This window comes from Phaseolus vulgaris, chromosome 6, assembly GCF_000499845.2.
Source record: "Phaseolus vulgaris cultivar G19833 chromosome 6, P. vulgaris v2.0, whole genome shotgun sequence".
NCBI classification, from domain to species: Eukaryota; Viridiplantae; Streptophyta; class Magnoliopsida; order Fabales; family Fabaceae; genus Phaseolus; species Phaseolus vulgaris.
The window spans coordinates 21,280,007-21,306,582 of NC_023754.2; the positions used below are offsets into that span (position 1 = coordinate 21,280,007).

Consider the following 26,576-nt stretch of genomic DNA (forward strand, 5'->3'; position numbering starts at 1 on the left):
ATGTGGTGAGAAAACTAAACTGTAAGCAAAATATAAAATTAGATCAAATAAAATTAGATAAAATATTTCAAATTATGACAATTCTAGTTAGATTTGGTTCGTAGGTATGGAAAATCCTCCCATTTTTAATTCACACATTCATAACATAATAAATTAAATATTACCAAATTGATTTAATCAGCAACATCATATATGTTAACTAACAATTAACTATAATAAAACTCAAGTTTGTCTGTGTTTGCACATCTTGGAGCATTCCACTTCAATCATCCACACTGAAACTGGTAAGATCAAACATTTTGTCTCTACCTTTCCATTTATTGAACAAGACCCTTATCCAATAAGTATCTTAATTACTTTAAATATGAACTACATGCAGTATAAGATAATATTTAATATTGATAAATAGAGTGAGAAAAAAAATAAAGGGGCAAGTGAAAATTTATAAATACCAACCTATTATTATTTATTACTTATTGTATAACAAAAAGGTATTGCAGTTTAAATAAAAACTTTAACCAGCCAAATAGTCTAAAATGTCCCCCATGGAGACATCATTGATATTTTAATAGCTTCCTGATATCAGCCTTATTACCCTCAATTCATGTAACTTGGATATGTGGATTCTCTTACTGAAGGTGGAGTTGAGTGCGTCAGGTTGAGACTCTTGAATCTTTTGAAGGTGTGTTGGCAAACTTCCAAGAAAGCTGGTCCATTCCATTGTAGAATCTAGTACCTGCTACATCACCAGTGGGAACCGCCTCAGAAATTTCTCTCAGGTCCTGTTTTGACAGTTTCACTGCTAAGGCTCCTAGGTTTTGATCCAGGTTTTTAATCTTAGTTGTTCCTGTAAAGGTGCAAAGAAATTGATGAGGAACAATCATGCACCTATTTATGAACACTGAACATATTTGTGCTTCAAAATGCTTTGGATATAACAGTTCAAACTTTTCAAAATACTTTATGTATTCCTCAATATTTATCAATGACACGATACAAGTTAAATAAAGCCTTGGTAAAAGCTGCAGGGAGATTGGATATAGAGCTAAAGAAATCAACAAATATTTTTAATAGGTCTTCCTCCTATAGAACTTTATGAAACTAAGCACTTGAGAAGGCAAGTAGATATTTGCATAGCAAGATATACAATCTAATTAAATGAGTAGACCTTCAATCAGCAACATTAGTACATAAGAAAAAACTGAGTCTTTAAAACATGGAATGCACTATTATACTGCACCAGTTCTTCAATTATTTGACCAGTATAAAAAGTACATGACTAAACTCTCTGGTTTCAAGGAAGCTGTTGCACAACAGAATGACTTCTGTTGAGGAGATTCAGTATAAAGGTTTTTCAATGTGCTCTACGGTTCTTTATGTAAGCAACAAGAAGAAAACACTTTTTCACTTTTTTTAATCTAATATTGCCTTGGAAATCTGGTCTTGATGGCAGCAAAAATTTTCTGGTATACATTTCTTCTCTTATGTTGGTTTTGTTCAGTTTATTAAAGCTGGAGGTAGCCCCTAGTGAAAGATGTTCCCCTGACTGCTGTTACGATGCTGTGAAGAATGAAATCATGATAGATTTCAACAAAACATAGACCTAGATTCGGCTATACACACTGTTAAAGATTACATCAAATTATCAGGCAATTCTTCCATAAAGTTACATCAAATTATCAGTTAATTCTTCCACAAAGTTACATCAAATCATCAGTTAATTCTTCCAAAAAAAACTATGAGGAATGATATCTTCTCAGATTATTCTGTGGTTTCTCAGAGGTAGATGGAGGAAATACATGAAGAATTGTGATGCTATAGAGTTTAAAGTATCTCACATCTTTCATGAAGGAAATTGTGCGGTTATTAGTCTGGAATTTTTTCCATGTTTCGTGTTGTTTAATTCTTTTTAAGGAAGCTTGTTCTGTATGTTTTTGAGCATGGATTTGGTTTGTTCCTCTGTGTTTCTTTTTTAATGGATTTTTTCTGGACTTGCAGACTGAAATGTCAAGGTTAATAGTGATGTTTAACAAAGTTTTTTTTAAGAAAAAAAACTATAGGTGCATAATAATTTGTTCAGATTGGGAAATAAAATAATAAAAATAATAAATACTATCTTCTTGGTACATAGGATACCAGTTCAGACCAGAGAGAGTATCTGATAGATTGTCACTCACCAGGGATAGGAATAACATCCTCTCCTTGTTGGAGAACCCATGCTAATGCCAACTGAGCAGGAGTGGCCTGATGCTTCTTTGCAAGGATTTCAATTCGTTCATATATATTCTTGTTCTTCTCCAGGTTCTCTGCTTGGAAACGTGGATGTCTTTTCTGACAAGTTAAATAATAACCATCAGCAAACAATATAACCTTTTTTTTTAAGTATAATTTTATACTCTTTTTATGTGAGAAAAAGATATAAGTCGGCATTCCCTGCATAACCATTTTAAGTTTAAATACTACATGTATTTGCAATGAAGACAACAAACCAACAAAAATTATATTCAATAATGAGAATTGATTATTTGTCACATCTTAACAATTCCATTTCCACCTTATGCAGTAGAAACACAGGTGAAACTGTAAATGCTACAATGATATATACCAGGTTGCTAATTGCAGGCACATTTTCCAGAACTCCTTTTCCCCCAAAAAATCCACGACCCAGAGGACTATATGGTACAATTCCAATACCAAGTTCCCTGTACCAATAGAAGCATTACAAAATTGAAGTCAGATTAACACAAAAATGTATTATAACTTTTCTTTTCATTTTCCTTCTTTTACTGTTCTGTTTTTCTTTAATATAAACATTCACAACTCACATTTTTTATACAACAGGCGCAGGGCACGAACTTAAAAAAAAATGGAACTAACCTGCAGAGTGGGATTATCTCTTCCTCAACGTCACGAGTCCACAGAGACCACTCTATTTGCACAGCTGTGATGGGATGAACTGCGTGTGCTCTCCTTATAGTATCTGGACTCGCTTCAGATAACCCAATATACTTCACTTTACCCTCTTCCACCAGTCTCTTAAGTTCACCCACCTAAAATATAATAAGGAGTGACAAAATTCAGATAACATCAACAGCTTTATAATGTGTTCTGCTACATATGAGCAAAATCATAGATAGATTTCTGAAAGGAAGAAATGATTAACTGTTTCCTCTATAGGTATAGATTGGTCCACTCTATGCTGATAATAGAGATCAATGTATTCAACATCAAGACGCTTCAAGCTAGCTTCACAGCACGAGCGCACATATTCAGGCGAACCCTTGATCTGAACATTAGAGTCTCTTCCCATAATACCAAATTTCGTGGCTATCTGGATCTTTTCTCTGGGTAGCTGCTTCAAAGCCTTGTCAAACAAAACCAAAAAAGAAAATGACAAACACAACAACTGACTAATAAAGGAAAATTTGCAGTCATATATACACTTCAATCCATTCCAACACAAGCATGATTACTTGAAATCAAAAGAAATAATTTGTACCTTCCCAACCAAAAGTTCATTGGCATTAGCTCCATAAACATCAGCTGTATCAAAAAAGGTAATTCCCTTACTGAAGGCATAGTTGATAATAGAAATGCCATCCTCTTCTGGGAGAGGATCATTGTACGCTCCAGTTAGGCCCATGCATCCGAATCCCAATTTTGAAACCTGTAATAGAAAAAGAAACACAAAAATGAATATTACGCATTAGTAGTATGAAGATAAGAGAAGCATATTAGACACTGTAAGTAAGAACCTCAAAGCCTTGGGTCCCAAGTTTAACTCTTTGAATGTGTTGCACTTCCTCCATTGTTGTTTAGTTGGTGATTCAAAGATTCACAGTCTCTTCTTTTCTACTCCTTTTCCATTACAAGTGAGGTGAGGCCTTTATATAGGAATCAGAAAAGCTCGTTCGCTTCGTCATTCAGTGCGTCAGAGAAACCCATCTTTTCATCACTCATTACGTTTCCACTATCCTAATTCAAATTCGACCTAGTGTCTTTTCAACGACAGTTTAATATTATTAATTAAAAAATTATAACATATAAAAAAAAAAGGATTAATTTCATATACCATACTGAACTAGAATAATAATAATATCATAAAATTATATATATATATATATATATATATATATTGATCTTTTTATCTCAAACTTATGGAATCCATTTTTTAATTCATCCTAAACTTATGGATCTTGCTTTTATATATATTCTTTTAACTTTCTCTATTTTAATGGTGAAATTCAAAGAAAATGTAGAACTTTGTTTTTTTAAATGATTATGTAACGAATAACTCATCGTACTGTTAAATTACTCACATAACGAAGTAAAATATTATAAAAATCAAAATAATTTTTTAACTAAGGATAAAAATTACATTTGTTAGTTTTACTCACTTGTGTCAATTAATTGACAAATTATTATTTTAAACAAATCCTGTATGAATCAAAATAAAAGCAATTTTTTATAAAAATTTAAAACATTTTTTATTAATACATATAAGTAAAATTCGCACATTTACAGAGACCTAATTATAAATTAATGTTTGTATTCTCCTTAAACAATGGGATAAAATATTGTTTTAAAGGATGCTTAAGAAAATAACGCTCCACGGTTATCCGTGTCTTTCAAAAACGGTCAACGGAATCTACACCAAATCCAAAACCAATTTAGGGCTGCTCCGTACATCTATATTTTTTTTTAATTTTATTAAAATGAATATTTTTTAATAAAATTATCAACCTGGATAAATCAGATACAGAACTTCATTTTAAAGAAAATGTGCTTTGATTGCATGATTTTTAGACTTTCAAAGTAAAGTTATATTGGGCAATACAACTTTAGTGACAGTGGAAATGAATTTTAAACTTTCAATGTAGATATAATGTGCTATACAATAGCTTAAATTCTGTTTGAATTGAGAAGAGTATAAGGATTGGAGAAAGTTAATTTGTAAGAATTTAAAATAAAAATGTAAAAAAAGTGAGTATATTGTGTGATATATTAAAGTTGATTTGTGAATAAAGTTTCTTAAAGTCTTGATGTAATAGTTGTAAATGAGTTTTTTTTTTTATAAAAGATATAAAATGTTAGTTTACAAATTTATTTATATATTTAAAAAATTTAAATAATAAAACATAAGATTTTTTTTAGATTTTTATACTATTGAATAATTTATTTCGGTATGTTTAAATAATTATTTTTGAAAAATATATGAGTTACTTAATATTCAAACATGGAAAGAATCGCAAAAATAATATTATTTAACATATACAAATGTATTATTATACTTATTTATATTAAATTAGATTGTATGTAAATACATAACTATGTAGATATTTTAGAGGACATTTTACAATATAAATATTATATGTAATGCGAACTGTACAATAAATTTATTTATAGAGAAGAGAAAATATATAAAACAAATATTAAATATTTAAACCCTAAATCCTAAACTCTAACTCCTAAATATCATACATTTTTTTTATTAACAACATATCATTCAATATAATGAAAAAATAATAAAAAAATATTATATATATCATCATGACAAAATCAAAAATAAAAACAAAAGAAAAGAACACCACTATCTTAAGTATTTTTTCTTTCCAATTTTTATATATGAGAAGAGGGGTGAGAAGAGGGGGAATGGCTCTTTACATGAATTCATTTTCTCTCATTTCCTACCCATCATTTTCTTTTATCCAAATTATGAATATTCTCTCACATCTTTTTTCTTCAGGATTGAAATTAACCCAATTCAGTTATATTTTTTTAATTTACAATGAGTTCTATTTTTTTTTCTATTTATGATAAAATAAAGAAAAACTGAACTATTATATGAATTGAATTAAATTAAAAACGGTTATATTTATTTATTTTAATATAGAAATAACTAACAATGTAAATACTCTCTCTATTTCTGTATAATATCAAATTAACTAATTTAATTTAGGTTTTTAAAAATACTTTTTTAATTTATTCAAATTTAGTACTACGTTATGACAAGCACAAAATCAATAGCTTTATTTAAATAAGTTTACTTTTGTAATTTGACAAGATTATCTCCAGCAATTAGCTCAGTTTTACAACATTTTACTAGGCCGAGTCGAATTTCCTTTTACTCAACTCCAAATTAGTTTGCAGCTCAAATTAACTTTTAGATACACATGGTTAAAAATATAATTTGATAATATTAAATAAGAAGATATTATAATTTGATTATATCAAATAGGAAAACATGTTAATAAATATTTCTCTATATTAATGATTATCTTTATTTCTTATTATTGTATCTCTCTTTCATATAAATAAAAATACTGACATCTATACAAGTTACAGTCAAATCCTCTCGATACCAATTTAGGATTTATACCAAAATAAGGTCATGCACATTGGGGTTTGGACATATCATCCTTGTAATAAGACCAATAAAGAAGAACACATTTGGTTCCTTAAACATGAGTTAAACCCTCACGTTTAATTGTAAGTATATATAAAAACAATCAGAACTTTTGCTTAATACATAATCAGGTAGTACTGCATTTTAAACTAAAAACTTTAACCACCCAACCATCACGTGTCCATAGTTGAGTTGGACTCTTACTAAGTTATTATGCATACTGCTAAAAGAAAACTCACAACATATCATATCCTTATATACTACATCTGCATAATGCACTGGCAGCTTATAATCGTACTAGTTCTTGCATCTCATGAATTGCCAACTGAAAATGATTTACTATGTCTTAAGTTGAGACCCTCGGATCTATTGGAGGTGTGTCGGCAAATTTCCAAGAATCTTTGTCATTCTCAAAGAAGTATCGAGACCCTGCTACATCTTCTATGGGAACAGCCTCAGAAATTTCTCTCAAGTCACTTTCTGTAAATTTCAGTGATAATGCACCGATGTTTTGATCAAGGTTCTTAATCTTGGTTGTTCCTGTAAAAGTACAGTCAGAGTTGTACATTTGTGGTGAGTAAAAAATTGATAGCCTACCTGTTAAATTTAGATAGATAGATAAATTGTCCTTGGTTATAGCAGTGATCCACCAAAGACTCAGAATTATTGCATATCTGATTACTCTTCCGACTACCAAATGGCACAACAAAAATCTACTATCTAACAAATGTCATAACAATGGACTTGGTGAAAGATAAAATACTCTTACTTTAAATGCTTTAGGAAAACTGCATACAGAACAAAAGAAAATCATCTCATTATTTTCATCAAAACTTATTCTTGTTGAAGAAAAAAATATAACCACTTGAAAAGACAATACATAATCTGGGAAATGCCTGAGATGACTATAAAGTTCATTTATAGAACTTCATTGAGAAGCTTCAGCAAGTGACTTAGTACACTAGATCGTTCTTGCGCTGCAGTTGGATGCTATATAAGCTAATTCTAGTAAATGGTCAACTTTCCCCTATCTCTTCAATGGGAAAAAAAGTAAAGTTAACCAAAAGTTTTCTAATGTCTCTAACCACACATTAACAGGCCACAAAGATAAGCACGCTAAATGCACAACTATATCGCCCACATATTCTTGAAGAGTCTATATTTATACTCTTTCTTGACCAGTGTTCAAGGGAAGTCATAGAAATATGTTAGCATAATAAGTTGTTCCGATTGAAGAAAATAAAACCATAATCCTGAATCCTTATACACTGAGATACTAATTTGGAGTAGTTGGTATTTAAGATATTTTATCACTTTCTCTATCTTAGAAAGGTAACCATATTTTGTCACTCACCAGGAATAGGAACCACATCGTTTCCTTGGTGGAGTACCCAAGCTAATGCCAATTGGGGAGGAGTGCAGTGGTGTTTCTTTGCAAGGCTTTCTATTCGGTCGTATATTAACTTGTTCTTTCCCATGTTCTCTGATTTGAAGCGAGGATGGTATTCAATCTGCCAAATGAAATTACTAGCCATTAGGCAATCAGATCTCTTCTGCATAGTTTTTTTCAGTATCCAGTCCAACTTTTTCTTTGATATGGAAAAGTAAAATGTATGGTACCTTCCATCATTACTTTTGTTCATTCACACAAGTATTTTCAATTTGAAAAATACATAGCAATTATAAAACAAATCTACTATTGGTTCAAGTTGAAGGATTGATTGTTTATCAGCTAGTTGTCACATCCAAAAATTCTGCAGTATCCAGTAGAAATACACAAATGTATGCTAAAATATTGTACCAGGGCCTTATTTACAGGCATGGTTTCCAGAACTCCTTTGCCACCAAAAAAGCCTCGGCCCAGAGGGCTGTATGGTACAATTCCAATGCCAAGCTCCCTGTATCAATAACATAAACACATAAACAGCAGATCAATTCTTTTTAATTGTATTTTTCTACCTTCTTTCCAAGTAACTCAGTTAAATAGAGTGTCAAAATATTTGTTTATTTTTAGTTAAGGAACATATATGAGAATTATACATTCCAATGATCTTGGAGAAGAACTTGAACTAACCTACAGAGAGGAACTATCTCCTCCTCAATGTCACGGGTCCATAGGGACCACTCTATTTGCAAAGCTGTGATGGGATGGACAGCATGTGCTCTTCTTATAGTATCCGAACTCGCTTCAGATAACCCTATATACCTCACTTTTCCCTCTTCCACCAACTTTTTTAGCTCACCTACCTACAATACAACAAAACCATTGACATATGTAACTTTTGTCTACTGAGACAGAACATGCAGTACAAAGTATATAATAAGTTTTAAGAAATAAAAAAGGTGTAATGGAAGAAGGAATCTGAACTGTTTCTTCTATAGGTACTGTTTGGTCAACTCTGTGCTGATAATAGAGGTCAATGTACTCAACATCAAGACGTTTCAAGCTAGCTTCACAAGACGATCGCACGTACTCTGGTGTACCTTTGACTTGCGTATGAGGAAAATTGATTCCTGCAATGCCAAATTTTGTGGCTAGTTGGACTTTTTCTCTTGGTAACTGCTTTAAAGCCTGATCAAAACAACGAAACACTCTGAAAGTGATTCCACCGTATTTCCAGAATCACTTAATTGAAGTGTAAGCAAGGGTGAGAAAAAAAATGGTTACTTTTCCGATCAAAACTTCGTTAGCGTTGGCCCCATAAATATCAGCAGTGTCAAAGAAAGTAATTCCGTGAGCGAATGCGTACTTAATAAGAGATATGCCTTCATCATCAGGAATACCATCAATGTAGCCTCCACTAAGGTTCATACAACCCAACCCCAACTTTGAAACCTATTGTGAAATAGAACAAGATTCAGTGTTATACAAAATCTTTGATGTTGTTGAAATTAATCGAAGTGGGAATAGGAGAAGGTAGATAGTACCTCAAAACCTTGGCTTCGAAGTTTGACTCTAGGAATCTCCACACTCATCTCTTCTGCCATTTGCTTCGTCCCTGTTCTTGCTGGATAACTACAGACACACCTATTTATACTATTATTGGAGGTACAAGTTTTTCTTAGTACAATTATTGAAGGTGTTATTGTGAGTTATAGTTTTTTATTGACAGATATTTTCAGGGTGGTTGGGAATATTTTGACTGCACAAAGTTAAAATCTACTTTGGTTATGTCACCAAGGCATTAGCATAGAAGAACCAGAATTCCACACCAACACGACAACATGCTTGTGGTTCCGGTTTGTCTGATTATAACACAGACTTTTGAAAGATAAAAGTGTAAATTATTTTCCTACTCTTTGTGAAACTTTGAGAATCAACTCCACTTGTTCAGGGTTCCATCAAATGTTTTTCATAAATTTGCAAATTTCTGCCTAAAGAAACATTTTGGTCATGAGTATAAGTTAACAGATAGCTTTTAAATTTAATTAAAAATGTCTTTTGTGAACAAAGTATCATTTTATAAGTGTTTAGAAATACTTTATAAATACTGTATTGACAGGGGCAGAACGGTTTACCGATTATTATGTCTGTATTAAGATTAAGACAATAATGAATTAGTTAATATATTTTTAATATAACACATATATTAATTTCGATCCAAAAGAAAAAAATTCATCAATATCATATAGATAGATACAATAACAAAACTAGATATTTTTATTATTATAACGTTAATTGTATTTGAATACTAAACACTTATTTAATCATCAAATAACATTTTATAATTATACTTCTTATTAATGTTCGAAACACGAATGTTAAGAGAGAAAAAAAAAACAAAAATACAATCGAAAATAATAAATCAATTGTTCACTCGAGAAGACTTATCTCATACAATACCATATGCCTTAAAATAAAAAATATTTTTACAATATTATTCTTAAAGAAACTAGTAATAAGTTTTAAATAAAAAACTTGTTATAGTTATAATCAAATATTAGTTTTGAGTATAAACAAACTCATTAATTTTTTTCATAATTATTTTAACATATAGAAATAAATATGATTGCATTTTTTACTTTTGAAATTTAAATGTAATGATACAAAATTGATAGAAACAGCACAATAATATTATTGGTAATGTGACAAACTTTTATAAAGAAGCACAACTAATGGTCGGTTGAAAAGTTAAAAGAAGACAAATATAAGACGGAGAGTGGTGAGCGTAAAATTACTCACACTTTTAGCTTTAAAATTTATTATCGGAACTTGGAAATATATAGACTTTATTATTTGGTTCAATTTCTTATGTTTTATTTAGAGAAAAGAAGTTGGATCTAATATTTTTATAAAAAATCTTAAATTCTAAGTATTTTATATTTATTGAAAAAATATCTTAAACATTTTTCAATTTACAACTGTGATTATAAAATAAGTACAAGTTTGGTAATAGGAGTGTATATATCTTTTTGTTGGATTTGGATAAAATTAGTGTGTGACCTAAGAAAATCTTAAACTGGATTGAACAGAGAGCCTTAGTTTAATTCAGAATATTTAATAGTTTAATATAATTTTATTTTTTAATGATTAAAATAGATAAATTTTTTAAAATTATTTAAATAAATAAATTGTATAATTTTAATAAAATTTTAATTATATTAAATCGTGTTAATTTAGTACGATTTTAATTTAAATATATTAAAATTATGTCATATTTTTATAATAAAATTATGTCACATTAATATGATTTATTTATTTTAATAATTTTTAAAAAATTATATATTTTAATAATTAAGATAAAAAATTATACTATATTAATAAAATTTCTTCTAATTCAACCAATACAAAATTTCTTCTAATTCAACCAATACCTGAAGATAGTGAAATAGTTCACATATTTGGAATTTTATTTTCGTTAAAATTGTAATTTCATTGTTAAAAAAATTAAAATACTTTTCAGATAAATATTTTTAAAAATGAATAATTTAATATTTAAAAATACAATCAATCACTCAACTGGTAAAAGAATATGTCAAATTGAGTGTGATCCAAGACACTGTCTAATTTAAAAATGACCAAAATACCCCTTTCATAATATCATAATAAATTTTAAATTATATAGTTTAAAATTATATTTGGAGTTACTATATCTAAACATAGTTGTTAACGAAATAATCTGTCAATAAATTATTTGTTAGGTTTGTAATTCAATCAGATTTAAGAACTATAATATTATATTTAAGAATATTTTTATTTAGTAATAATAATTTAATTTTTTTATATTGCTTTAAACTCAAGACTGGGTTGACCTTTTTGTCCTTGTCGGTTTCTCATCTTTTTCTTTTCTTTTTGTCCGCGCAAAAGAAAGAAGAGAAAAAGGGTGAAAATTGCGTGGATTTCCGTTGGAAAGTTCAAGCTTTGTGTTAGTTGGTTTACTTTGTTTGGATCGGTTCACATTCTTAATTTCTAATATTCTCTTCATCTCATTTCACTCTCTTTTCTTCTCTCTCTCATAAATTATCTTGCTATAATATAATTTTCATAAGGTATTTTTCACTTCATTTTCTTCATCTCATTTATTTTTTCAGTTCCTCCAATAACTGCTTACTAATAACTCCTCTTTTATTGTCTTCTTTAATTCACTATCTTATACTTGGAAAATTCGATTTGGTTTCATCTGCTTTAAATTACCTGTTCATGGTGATATTGGTACGAATAAGATTTACGTTTCAGTTTATTTCTTTCTTTTTAGGTTCACCTGAGACTTTTATAGTACATGTCGATTCATTAATTTAACTTTAGCATCTCAATCAAAATGAATTAATAGTTGTTCCAACTTCTTCCTTCCGTTTTCATGGTTTGATCTTGTTTTAAGCAACGTGTTTATGCTCTCCAGTTTGTCTTTTTTATTCAATTTCAGATTATTGGATGATGATGTTAATAGATAAACAATATTCTGATTTTGATTTTCCTTCCTGAATGTATTCAGTTTGGACGTTTTGCCTTCAATTATTTATATCATCTCGGGAAGAAGGTCAAAGTTTGATCTGTTGAACTTTCAAGCAAAATCGGTTTCTAATTTTGAAGCCGCTTGAGAAGTGTGGATGGTGGCTGCCGCCGGAATCTCGTCTTCTGAGTGCCGCAAGCTCTCCCCGAGTGTTACCATGGCCTTGGCTTCGGCTTTTCTTGAATGGTTGCTGATCTTTTTCCTGTTTATTGATGCTGCTTTTTCTTATTTGATTACAAAGCTTGCTGGTTACTGCAAATTGCAAACACCGTGTTTGTTCTGCTCAAGGCTTGATCACGTGTTAGGCAAGGAGAGAGATGGATATTATTGGGACTTGATTTGCAGTGGTCATAAGACGGAGATTTCTTCTTTGGTTCTTTGTCGTGCACATGATAAGCTTGTGAATGTTCAAGGAATGTGTGAAAGCTGCCTTTTTTCTTTTGCTACTGTCAACAAATCTAATGCTGAAACCTACAGGTTATTGGTGGGTAAATTAGGAGAGGGATCCGTGTCCAGATTTGATCAGGATCCATTACTTGGTGGAAATGAGAGTGCGAGATTCTGTTCTTGTTGTAATGAGCAATGGGCTTTAAAAAGTTGTGATCGAAGGTTGGTGATTACCAAATCAATTGGGTCTGGCGGTGCTGAGTTTGATGTATCAAATGTTGTTGGAAACAATTTTCACATGAAAAGAAGAGCAAAGTCATTTGTATCCACCAGAGGTGTTCGCCTTAGAAGTAAACAGGCAGATCCTTTACCTCATGTCGGTTACACTGAGCTAAAGGTTACTTCTGATACCGAGTCTGAACAGGAACTTTCCTTATCTGATGATGGTGGTACAAGCGTACCTGTTAGGGGTACATGTGACACCAAGAAAGATATAGAATTTTCATGTGAACATATGGAGCCTCCCATCCTTGATTTAAATGAGGATTTGGATTCAGAGAAACTCGGGATTTTCTCTTCTGGACTTCAACCATCATTATCTGAGGCAGGAATGCAATTAGAAAATACAGATGCTCATGGCAGTAAATCTACAGAAGCAACACTGGACAGTAGGAATGGTTTGGCCGAATTCGATTCTCAGCAGCAGGTTGAGAGAAATGCTGTCTGTCCTTCCACAATTGAGCCTATTTCCTGTAATGAAGTCCCTGCATTATCAAATAAAATAGGAGTTCCTGTTGAACATTCAAAGAAAAACTGTAAGTTATTTTTTGCAGTTGCTTTTATGTATACCATGTGACACTTATATAAATGCGTTAAAAAGGTTGTACCTTTTTCATAGCTGAAAAATATAGGCATATTTGATTTGAGAAAACATTTTCTATTTTAACAAATCATTACAGAAATGTCTTCTTATTTTTACTTTGCTTCTTGTTGTCAAAGATTTGTATGGAAAATAGTGAAAACAAGATTTTGTTGTTGTCACTTTTTCCGATACAAATATTTAGAAGCAGGAAATAAAGTCAAACCAAGATGATATTTTAGTAACTATTTATGAAAACAGGAAACATTTTATGAAACCTAATAGGCTCCTAATTTTTTACTATTTTAAGTGCATAAGTTCCATGAGTATTTGTACTGACGAAAAACCTTTTGTCCATTTTATTATAGATGATTTGACAACTGATGAAGTGGGGTTAAAGTCTAAGCAAAGAATAACCACGGACTATGAGGAAACAATTGAGTCAGTTGATAAGCCAAAAACATCGGAAGCAGGTTTAGAATCAACCCCCTTTTCTAATGATATTGGTCATCAAAACCCCAATTTACTTGATCTTGGTGATGCCTATAAGCTAGCTGTCAGTAACAGAGGAAGACCTGGCATGCTTGTAGAACATTGGCTTGGAAAGGATTGTACAAGAATCAGTGAAGATTTGAAGATTTTGCTGTCACAATTTTCAGCAACTCGAGGGACCGATCTATATGTTAATGACATCATTAGTCCAAGATTGTCTATGAACAGTGATGAAGTGAAGAGTTCTGATGTTTCTAACGCTGCTGGAATGCAGATACTTCAAAGGATGATTTCACTTGAGCGAAATGAATCTGGTCTATCTCTGGATGGAAGCATTGTCAGTGAAATTGAAGGTGAAAGTGCAGTTGACAGGCTAAAGAGACAAGTTGATCATGATAGGAAACTTATGAATGCTCTATATAAAGAGCTGGAAGAAGAAAGAAATGCTTCTGCAGTTGCTGCAAATCAAGCATTAGCTATGATAACAAGGCTGCAGGAAGAAAAGGCAACGTTACACATGGAAGCCTTGCAGTACTTAAGAATGATGGATGAGCAGTCAGAGTATGAAACCGAAGCTTTGCAGAAAGCTAATGACCTTCTGGTTGAGAAGGAGAAAGAGATCGTAGAGTTGGAAGCAAAGCTTGAGGTGGAGATAAACTCTGAAATGAAGGTGAAAGATATTGGATTGGATCATTGCATTGAAAAGGATGAAATTATCCTTGGAAAGTCAGTTACTGAAAATACTGATATATCTGACAAAGCTGAAGTTCTACCCATATCTCTGGAGAAACAGAATATTCAATCTGTAAAAAATTCACCATTGGAGTTTCAAGATGAAAGGTTATATATTTCCCAACGTTTGGAGAACTTGGAGAAGCAAGTTTACTTATTCCTGAATATTCATCAATCTAGGGACAATTGGATAAATTCTGAAAATGATGAAAATGAATGCCTGGAAAACTTAGAGAAGTTGGATAATAATATTCTAATGCAAGAATCTGTTTCTTCACTTCAATTAAATTCAGATGACAAGGGTGATCATTCCTCATCCAAGGAACCAATAGTTTGCAAGAAAAATAGTGAACTTGGGTTCAATGGACATAGCTCTCCTGTGCTCTTTGGGAATAATGATTTATCTTCTACACGAAGTTTGGCTTCCGATTTTATTGGAAGGTTGCAAGTTCTTGAGTCGGATTTGAGTTTCCTTAAGCATAGTATCAACTTGTCGAGCACTGGAGAAGAAGGACTTAAATTATTGCGGGAAGTAGCTGATCACCTACAACAATTACGTCAGATTGGAATAAGAGAATTAGATGAACCTGTTGCTTGAGGCTGTATATAAGGTCAGTAATTATTGCTGAAACATTAGGCAATAAATCAAAGAATCTTTCTGTCTTATTTTTTAAAATTATATTGATCCAATTTACTTTATCTGTTCTTTTTTTGTTTTAACTTCGGACTAATTTAGAAAAGAAATTTGTCCACGATAATTATGTGCCTATGTGATTTAGTATATTAAGTACGGAGGAAAATGTTTGACCGGGTGATATATGTTTAGTGAATGAAGCTTCAGATGGGCAAATTTCGTTGACTTAAATACGTACGTATCAAATAAAAAAGATTATTTTCTAATTGGGTGTCAATTAGGGGATTTTTTGATATTGCCGTATTTACAAAATTACTAAATATTTATGTAAATTAAGAAATAGTAGATGGCTGACAATAAAATGGTGGGGAGGTGGGATTGATGTCAAAGATGACATGACGTTGGATAATACAGCAAATAAAGTCAAGTTGGTGGTTGGATCTGGAAATGTCGCTGCTGTTCTGTTCAAGAATGAAAAAGATCGAGATGAAAGTATGATTCAATGCTGAAAGTGTTAAGTATTAATTAACAAGCAGCTTAGATTTAGAGAAAGTGAAGTCTTGTTCAAGGAATAGTTTGTCACTTTAGTTGGTAGGTTTTTGTAATTGTTTATGGATTAATCATGCAGTCACGTATATGGTTAGAGTATAAGTATAATTTAACGACTGCAAAATTAAAGGATAATATGGAGAAAAAAATTAATTTATAGATTCTAATCAATTTAGAAAGAAAAAAAAAAGCCATAAAAGGTGTTTCTTCTAGCAGTGTGTGAGACAACAAATGAATGGGAAGATCATTAATCATATATCAGAGGTCATATTAATGTTGATGTCTGCAAAACTTCATTAGTATGATTCGTGGTTCCTTACCTCACAACAAATAATTGCAAAATACAATATTGACATCTGAAGGAAGATTACGCAATCCTATGCTGTTTAGAAATTTGCATCAGATTTTACTATTTTAGTATACTGTAAACAAAATTTTCACTTTTGGATACTACTTGTTTTGCAGACCAATGATTGGATCGGCAACCAGGAGGAAGTGAAATTGTACAATAGTGAACCAGGTTACCAAGGCTGGTTGCAACTGTACAGTAACATAGCTTGCTTTCATCCAGGATATAAGAAAATAGGATTTGAAATAATGTTGAGTTTCTTTTTCCCTTTTCTCCCCCCTGCCTTTTATTCGGGGTTTCATTGAACGTTTTTGCTGCATTGAGTTCACAAGGTTTTCGTCTGCCATTTATACTGTCTTTTTACAACAAAAAATTTTCCTTTGTCATATTTTCATTGTAAATGAGTGACTGCTTGTTTGTTTAATTGGTGTAATCTTCTCGTATTGGATTGTGTAGTTTGAATATACAGTGAATTAACATCTGTGAAAATTTTATATATGGGCTCTATTTGCCCTAGTGTTTGTACAAATATTGGCCCAAATATTAGGCTTTGTTCATGAATTTCTGTTTGATCCAGTCTTGGCAATTTGTTTTCTTCACCCCTATGGTTTCTTCCTGCACCTTCATAAAGATGTTGGAAAAATTTAAAATACTCCTACTTAATATTTCTGGAATGTGAAATTTGGAAACATGTTTTAAATTTCAGAATTTGAAATATATTTCTAGATCAAAAATACATTCTAGATTGCTTAATTCATGTTACATAATTTAAAATACATTTTTGATTTAGAAATATATTTTAAATTTTTGAATTATATAATTCAGAATTTAGATTACATAATTTAGAAATGTACTCTAACTTACAATCTGAAATTTATTTATGAATTATGAATAACATAAATATATTATTGTATTATAAATCGTACGTAATATGTTTTTGGATTATACAATTTAAAATGGTTTTTAAATTGTGATTATATTGCAGAGTTTGAAATAGATTTTCAAATTATGTAATTCACAATATTTTCAATTTATGAACAATTTGATATGGAGGTACTAAAAGTAATTGCCTCCGAAACTAGAAAGAATTGAATCCAAAACTTTGCAGTGTTGGTTGGACAAAATAGAAAGTTTGGTAGAAGACCAAAAACATAAAAGGATATACCATAGTATAAGTACATGACTAGAGAAATAATAAGAATACAGGAAGTATACTTATTGTATTTGATTTTCATTTATATCATTATGCTTAACGATAATTCTTATAATGGATTCCAACTTTATTTATATCTATCTATATACTATAATTTGTTCATATTAAATTATAATTACGACAAATATGATGTCTTTTATCTAGAATGAAGAGCAATTCTGGAATTTTAAGAATTCATTGATTCAAAATTATTGGATGGAGAAAGCAATTGCCCGATTTCGACCACCGTATTAAACAAAACTTATCAAAGCTTTTTTTAGTGGGCACAAATTTAACGTAACCCACAGAAATATTGCAACGAATGAAATATTTTTTTTATCGTTTATTGAATTTATTTTAAATATTTTTAAGAAGGATGTGGTATAATTAATTTGTTTTAATAATTATTTGAAAATTATTAAATATTAATTATATATTATATTTAATAAACAATATTGTTGCATGAGACAATAAAAAAAAGTGTATTAGTAAAGATATCGAACTATATGAAAAACCTGTATCCTTAATTTAAAACTTTTAGATATTAAATTGTAATTTTATCTCTTTATATAATATTTAAAATTTATGTTTTTTTATTTGTCCTTTTTCTTGCAAGTAACACTTTCTTTCATGTACTTCTATCATATCTGTGATTAATAAATAGGTCATGACTCAGATATAATTTTGAATGCTCACGACATCTTTTTACGAGAGTTTTTAATATACAGAAATCAATTTAAAGACAAATAAGAGATCAAACCCCTAAATATTCGACCATTTTTTTAAAAGGAATTGAAACATAGGTCTTTACTTTATCTATTGTTTGAGTTGGCTAAAATTTGATATTGTATATGCTTTTAAGAAAAATAAATAAAAATTTCAGTTTGTTTAAGATATCGGCTAAAATTAAATAGAAATTATTTTCGTGCATAAGAAAAATCTAGTTTTTGAGTATTTTCTAATGTTTTTTTTTCTCTCTCTTCGAAAATGTTTTTAACATTTCTTAGTGTGTTTGGAAATTTAGGCCACATCAAGTTGGTTTATATCTATATTTTGGTTTGACTAATGAGGTTGGTCTAACATTCCATTTTTTGACACTTTTTAAACCGCGTGAATAAGAAACACGAGTATTTGTTAATCACAACCCATCAATTTAGTTGACTCGCAAATTCAAGCATAAAATATGATGTAGTTAAATGCAATGTGATAATTTTGTTTTATTTACATATAAAAATAATCACTAAAATATTAATTTCATAAATATATTTATTCTACTTTTAAGTTTAACTCAACTTTATAAAAATTTAGTTTATATGAGATTTTTGACATACTCCTTCACGTCATCAATTCGTGCGTGAAACTATATATGTTATGAATGGTCCAGTAGTCTGATAAGTCTAACAATCTTGTTAAAATTAGTTCTAAATAACTTTGATATTATATTAAGAAGTAGAGTTTAAACCTAACTCAATCTTATAAAACTGATTTATAAAATAAAATTTAAACTCACTTATATACTATAAAAAAATCTTTATCTCTCATTTTGAAATCTCTAACAACAACACTTTTAAAACATATTCTATTGCTGCATAAAACAATTTCAATTTCTCATAACCATTTTCCCTATACACCATAGTTACCATTAAACCTAACTTCATTTTATATTGTGAGCTGGTGAAATATGGCTCCGTCAGATATATAGTCACGATCTTAATTAGATTCGTGTAAATCAAACTACAGGGCTAAGAAAATGCTTGGTAATGTACATCAAAGAATGGAAAAAAGCACAGCATTGCTAGAAAAATAATAAAAAGAACCGAAAGTGGAAAAATGTAGCAATCAATGTAAACTTAACTATAAACTATTTGAACGTGGACTTAATTAAAATAACATTAAAGTATGTGAATGCTTAGCACATATGATAAGAAAATTGTGGTGTTTGATTTAGACTATCTGCACCGCTCTTGACAATTTCAATCTGCTGATTTTGGTCAACACATTATATTAGGGTTACACATCAAACCTCGTCTTGTATATCTATCTATCTATATATACAACCATGTTCAATATCTTCCTTCAAACTTCCTCTTCCTTTTAGCATTTGATATCTTATCAATTTTTTTACTAGTCTTTTGCTTTGCTCCACAAGATCTCTACATCACATAATCAGAAGTGATTCAACATAATTTCCCCATCACGAAATGGGTCGACATTGGTACATGAAGATGAGTTTGCTCCTCACAACAATGATTCTGGTGTTGAGTTTGCAGAAAACAAGTGGAGCAAGAACACTAGAGGGAGAGCAATGGCTGCACAAGAATGTAGTACTGCTCCATTCATTGCAAAGAGGCCCCGTAAATTCCTCTCAGAGAAACCCATGTTCCACCGTACCTGGTCGCAATAAAGGGCGTTGCACTTTAGGTGAAATTCATGCTCATGCACCACCACTCTTTCCCAAGTCTGAAGCAGCACGATGATGATATGATACCCCAAAAATATCTGCCACTGCACCTCAAAAATTCAAACTCTGTCAAAAGTACTCTAATTAATATATATACGTGTTTGTATATGAATGTATGATCTCTGTCAGATCTTATACTTCTCCATGACAGATACAACTTACTGTTACTGCTTCATGTTTTTTTATATATTCATACATTCTTTTAATCTTGTGCATTGATTCTTTTCTTTCATTTTTTAAATTGTATCATGTTATATATGTACTTCCTCGATCTCATATCAGTCAATGATATGCACGATGAGATTTTTGTTTACAGAAAAGCAAAATTTTCAGCTGATGTGTCCAATGTTTTTCTGGTGGATCTCTCTAGTTTTTTTGTCTTTCTTTTTCAAATAGGTTTTTGTTTTGTTTTCCGTGTTTACCGTGACATGTTTCCTCTGCATATGTATGTATGCATGCATGGCGTGTTTATTATGAGCATTGATGTGGCACGTGTTGGAGTAGGTTTAGTTTTGACAATTGATCACTTATGAACGCGTTGGTTGACTTTCTCACCATTGAAGTCAACTTTGCAATAGTTGTAGAAGATTAACTGTGCATGCATGGGACCATTTGCACGTAATTTTATATCAGCATTTTGTCCTACTCCTAACACCAATATTAAAAATACTCAACTTTATAGTAGCATATTTATTCAGAGTGTAAACAAAATTCTACGTTCATAATTAAATTTAACCTTAACCTCTTATTAAGATTATATCATCAAAAGCCATTTTGCATCTGAATGAAGAAACATTCTATGAATTCTTAGTAAGTCTTTAAAGAACTCCCAGATATACATTGCAATGGTGGATAACAAACAACTTTCAAAACATGACTTGCCCCTCTAGTTAAGATCTAGGATAAAGGTATTTTTGAACCGAAATATACTTTTTTTTAAGGATTGGATGGAAATGTATGTATATGAAAGGATAATGCTTTTAATATTAGGAGTAAAATAATAATGGTAAAAAAGTTAATAAAATTTTGCTTCTAGTAAAATCAATATTTTTTTATTGATAATTTTATTGATGTTTTTTTAGTGACACTCACGTAACAACAATCATTTGTCATCACATAAAAAAATATTATTTAAAAAAAATACAAAAATACAGGGAACTAGATCAAAACTCATATCTTAACAAAAACGATACATAAGTAGACTATACTTATTTATAAAGAAAACAAGATGGAACTTGGAAGCCTATTATACTAATGAAAAGATTCTCTATGGATAAATTCTAAATTAGCCAACTTATCAACACACGCATTCCCTTCACGAAAAATATAATAAAAGATAAAATAATAAATGAATTTAAATATAATAACTTTCATAACACAAGATAAAATGATAAATTTGTACATAAATTTTTGTTATCCTTACACATTTATATATATAATCAATACAAGAAAATCATTAAATAAAAGCTAATTTTAGAAACTAAAATAATTAATTACTATTTGACTAAATTAGAGATATTTTTATAAATTAAAAAATTTATTGATTTCTAAAGTAGTTTCTATTATTAATAAAAAATTATATAATAGTTTCTAAATTTGTATCTAATCCTTAGCTACCAAAGTTTTAGTTATTAATATTTTATAAATTTTTATTAATAATAGAAATCACTTGATATATGAATAATTTTTTAGTTTTTAAAGTAGTATCTAATTTAGTTAATAGGGTGACTAATTATTTTTTTCTCTAAATTTGATTATTATTTAATGTTTTTTTAGTGAATATATATATATTTCACTTAATTAAAAAGAAAACAATGGTATTATTTTAATTAATATTATTTCATTAATAAATAAGAAAATATCACAATATCAGAAGGAGAATATTTTATTTTTTTATAAATCTTAAAATAAATTATCTGGATGAGAGAACATAAAAAATTATTACATTAAATGAAATAAATCAAGAGAATGATTTTCCATGATTGATCATTACTTTTAACTATAAATATTTTTATAGTTATTATGGACAATATCTGATGGAAAAATCAGAAACAAAACCCTCCCTGTCAATTATCAATTATCAAACATACCCGAAAACCGTAAACTTTTGTCCCTTTGTGACAACACTGGGTTAAAGAATCAAGAACACCGGATATGGACGTATCTTTCACCACAAACTAAATTTTGATTCCAAAAGTGACCAACCGTTAATTAAACTCAGTTTTCGTTAATCTAACTATGTGATTTAATTTAATAACTACTTTTCTTCTTAATAAAAACATTTTCTTTCATTGGATTGATTAACTATTACTCTACTTTTAAAGTAGGGTGAAATTATATATTGATGGATGCCACATAATAAATTCAATATTTAATAAACTTTTAGTGAGACAAGTTTAAAATAATCTTAGTATAAGAGACCTTTAAATTTAACTAAATTTTATAAAATATTTATTCTTTTATATATTATATTTATGAAATAATTTTAGTTTTTAATCACCGTCTCAAATAAAGATAAAGTCTCAAGAACCCTCAAACACTGATGTACTGTCTAGATCGAAAGATTGCATCGAAAGATCAGACCGAAAGGTTAATTAGCAAAATTAAATAAATTAAATTAAATTAGTTATTGTAGCAAAGTCCATAAAACAAACCCAAAGATACATGTATGTGTTTAGGTGCAAAAAGAAAAGATTCAAGCAGTCTTAAGCTCAATAAGAGAGTCTTATAAATAGATGTTCAACCTAAAAGGTAAATAAAATTAATTTATCTTAAATTAACTAGTATCATTTCCGATTTTGTCATCGGAACACCTTTCAGATACACACTCATCCGTGAGAGAACACCGAGACCAAGAATCGAAAGATCCAGTTGACTGAATCTTTAGTTTCTAATCCAAAACTAACAATTTGAAATGTTAAGAACCTTCATTTTTTATTATTACTCAAAAAATTTACTATAAATTTTTTTTTATATGCTGAAACTTTGCAAAATTGTCTATCAGATTTTTTACTACATCGAGACAATCAATGAGACAATCAATGAAAAAAGAAGAAAAAAATTTAGTATTAGATTTTGACACTAAGAGAAGTGAAAGTTTTTTACAACTCATATCAAGTCCAAACCGAAAGCTCGTACCAATAGCTCGAAGTGGTAGAAACCTGAGAATTGAATTAATGTGTGTGGGGGCAAGGAAATTGAAATGGTGATGAAGAGAAGGTGCCAAAAGAATGGTGGGGCACATGCCCCAAACAAGTCACATGGTGAAGTTCAGAAGGGAGCCAAAAAACTATAGTACCGCATATAATTGCAAACTCATTTAAGGCAAGGCAAAGAACTGTTCCTTCAGAGACACCTGTTCTTCTTCTGTGTCTCTTTGCTCTCTCTTCTCTTCCAACTTGCAAGTAACTAATAACCAAATGCCAATGCCAACAATCTGCTGTTGACATTTGCATTTCCAATTTCCCAACAACACCAAACGCGTCAAACCCTCCACACTCACCCCTTAGCTGTCACCTTATTACTATTCTTATATTATACTCTACTCCACCTCTTCTTATTACTGCTGCATTCTTTTTCAAACCTAACTCTCATTTTTTTTCTGCTGTTCAAATGGTCCAGAACTAATTATTATGCATTAGACCCAATAAAGAAACTGTTCACACATCACAGATTGGTCATACATAATTAGGTGGTAGAGAGCATCAACAGGAGCAGGAGCAGAAGGAGGTACACCTGATTAAAGACCATTGCATTAGCATTGGAAGAAGTGGACTGAATTTCTTGGTACCAAGGACAACAAGACCACTCTTTCCTTCTAAATTTGTACCAAAATTTCCTTCTAAATTTGTACCAAAATATCTAACTTGTCCACCTTGTGTTCCTGTTCCTCGTTTCTGCTTCTAATTTTCTCTCTCTCGCCTCAAATCAATGCTCTTCAAAAATGGCCTTCTTTCTCTATCTCTTTCTCCTACATCACCCCTTCCATTCATTTACCATACATACTACACATATATTCTATATATATATATATATATCATTAACTATTTTTGTGTGAATCTTTTCATTTAAGTAATATGCTTCTTTGTTATTCGAAGTGTAAATGTTGTTAATCAAAAAGCCTAATCTTCTGTAATATCCATTATATTCTTGAACCATGTCTGATACCCATAAACAAGAAGTGTGACAGTCATGTAAGTATTTGAAAAGAAAGAAAAATAGTGTTAAGAAGGAAAAAGAAGCGCGTGGGTGATATGGTTGAAGGAAGAAATTAAAGGGTGAGGGAGGACCTACAAGGCATGGGGGTGTGGAAAAGCAAAGCAAAGCAAGGATTGGAATTTAAGCACGCATACCAATTGTGAGACCCTAACCACCCATCATGTTTGAGGAAGTGAGACACAAACACAATGGTTTTTTTATTTGACTCTATTAAACTGTATTTGATATATATGCATTAGATGTTATGATGGGAAACTTAGAAAGAGGAGAAGAGGGTGAGAAAGGCAGAAAGGGTAAGTGAGGTTATTGGTGTGTCTTAGAGGAAGGAGACAGAGGCATTGGGTGTTGCATGTGAGGCACACACATATTTGAAAGTACGTAAGAAAAAAAAGATAACAATAAGTTTGAGTTGTTTTTGTTGATGAAATGATGATGATGATGAGGGTTGAGTGATGATCTTCTGAGATTACAGTTGGAAATGGAGTGGACAACACTAAGGACATGCATGTGAAGGATTGGGTCCATGCTTCCTTTTAATGAATTCAATGATAAGTAAGAAAATGTTAAGTGTCTTTTCTGGCTACAAAACCAAGACTCACCCATTATTCTCTCTACTCTTCTCAATCACACCTTGCTGCTGCTACCTGTGGAACCTCCTCCTACTTTTTCACAAATCTCTCAAATAAGAATAAATTCACAACATCAACCACACTATAATGGGCTATTATATACTAAAACCCTCTACACTAAAAACATACCCTTTACACTTTAATAAATTAATATTTTATTCATTTTTATTTTATTTTTTAATTTAAAATAACCAAAATATATATAATATATATATACACACACACACAAATAAGAGTAAACGTAACTTTTTAAGAAATAGTATTTTTTTATCAAGATTTTATTGAAGGTTTTCAACACTATTCACATTATTATATAAATTAGATAGTACTTATTAAATGTGTTTTAAACAAAAATTTATTTTTAACTCATGTTTATAGAGAGAGAAACAAATGTACAGATGAATTAGTAAACATAGAATTGATCTTAGGATTGATTTATGCTATGTAATAGTGAGGTTTCTTTAGAATGTAAGTTTTTCTAATTAGTTGACATGTTTAGTGTAATTCCTATGTTGTGATGTATTTTCTTCCTTTTACTTTTATTATTTTCTCTTAAAAAGTAAATGATGGATTATCTTTTGACAAACAATCTTGTTGTGATATCAAAATTTCACAATAATTTATAAAAATAACCTTTTATAAAAGAAATTGATCTTAGTTAAAGTGTGCAAAAACTCTTTGAAATAGATTTTCACAGATTTTGACGAAACCAAGTTTTGATAGAGTTGAATTCTTTAAATAATGGTTATTGAACTTATTGATTATTGATGAAACACTTAGTGTTGGTTGAGTTTAATTTTTTAAATAATAATTATTGAACTTATTAATGAAACACTTAGTGGATGTTCATTTGCATATGATTCTCTCAAACTTAACTTAATAATAGTTAGAAAAGTTTGAAGAAGTATTTAGTGAGGAGGTAGAAGTGATTGAATGAGTAATTCTTAAAGAGTAAAACTATATATTATAAATTTTTATAGGTTAGTATCACATATGAGTCATCATTAGTTATGGATCATTAGGAAATCATCATTGAATAGAAACTAATGGAAATCATCATTGAATAGAAACTAATGGAAATCATCATCAAATAAAAATTAATTTTAAAAACAAAAAATAATTAATCACTATATTAACTAAATTATATACTATTTTAGAAACTAATAAAATTATTGGTATTTAAAATAATTTCTATTATTAATAAAATTTATAAACTAGTTTTTAAATTAGTATTTAATTAATTACTAAAAGTTTTAGCTACAAATTGTATTTGTTGAAATAATTATGATCTATGAGCAATGCATTGATCTGAGTAATACTCAACTTGATAAGGTTTTAGTTTGAATTGTTTATTTGGAGAGGCAAACTTTTACAAAATTATTGTTGCAAACTCTTTTTTAGAGGAAATAACTATTCTCTATATTTGAAGCAATTTTAGTGGTAGATACTTTTTTCAAGTGTTTTAATGACTTTGCATAACTAAAAGATGTTGATTAAATTCGAATAATCTTACAATAATTGATATACTCATATAAGATAAGATAGACAGATCCTCTCATATTCATTTGGTGTTGTTTTTTAAAGAAAAAAAAACTTTTTATTTTTATTTTTCATCGTTTTCCAAATTAAGAAATTCAAAGAAGAAAACAGATCGTTCTTTTTCAAGATTTTAGAATAATTCATTGAATAATTATATTATAAAATGAAATTTTCATTT

At 29.9% G+C, this 26,576-nt stretch overlaps 3 protein-coding genes across 6 annotated transcripts; 1 reads left to right on the forward strand and 2 right to left on the reverse strand.

The window, feature by feature from the left end:
* Positions 1-441: 441 nt before the first annotated feature.
* LOC137831809 (probable aldo-keto reductase 1) lies at positions 442-3,988 on the reverse strand. Its single transcript, XM_068639630.1, has 7 exons — positions 3,756-3,988; positions 3,500-3,667; positions 3,164-3,364; positions 2,878-3,050; positions 2,606-2,702; positions 2,178-2,331; positions 442-847 (listed from the first exon to the last, which is right to left on the reverse strand). Exons 1-7 carry the CDS (start codon positions 3,807-3,809, stop codon positions 654-656), a joined length of 1,041 nt encoding a protein of 346 aa, XP_068495731.1. The 5' UTR covers positions 3,810-3,988; the 3' UTR covers positions 442-653.
* A 2,461-nt stretch (positions 3,989-6,449) lies between these two features.
* On the reverse strand, positions 6,450-9,645 carry LOC137831810 (probable aldo-keto reductase 1). Its single transcript, XM_068639631.1, has 7 exons — positions 9,335-9,645; positions 9,075-9,242; positions 8,775-8,978; positions 8,481-8,653; positions 8,208-8,304; positions 7,761-7,917; positions 6,450-6,946 (listed from the first exon to the last, which is right to left on the reverse strand). Exons 1-7 carry the CDS (start codon positions 9,392-9,394, stop codon positions 6,753-6,755), a joined length of 1,053 nt encoding a protein of 350 aa, XP_068495732.1. The 5' UTR covers positions 9,395-9,645; the 3' UTR covers positions 6,450-6,752.
* Positions 9,646-11,671: 2,026 nt separating this feature from the next.
* LOC137831811 (myosin-binding protein 1-like) lies at positions 11,672-16,935 on the forward strand. 4 transcript variants are annotated; one of them, XM_068639632.1, is made up of 4 exons: positions 11,672-11,896; positions 12,340-13,559; positions 13,972-15,438; positions 16,476-16,935. In XM_068639632.1, exons 2-3 carry the CDS (start codon positions 12,455-12,457, stop codon positions 15,423-15,425), a joined length of 2,559 nt encoding a protein of 852 aa, XP_068495733.1. In that variant the 5' UTR covers positions 11,672-11,896; positions 12,340-12,454; the 3' UTR covers positions 15,426-15,438; positions 16,476-16,935. The 4 variants fall into 4 exon arrangements, with proteins under 4 accessions (XP_068495733.1, XP_068495736.1, XP_068495734.1 ...); XM_068639635.1 differs by having other exon boundaries at positions 11,672-11,772; XM_068639633.1 differs by lacking the exon at positions 11,672-11,896 and adding an exon at positions 11,906-12,059.
* Positions 16,936-26,576: the final 9,641 nt, after the last annotated feature.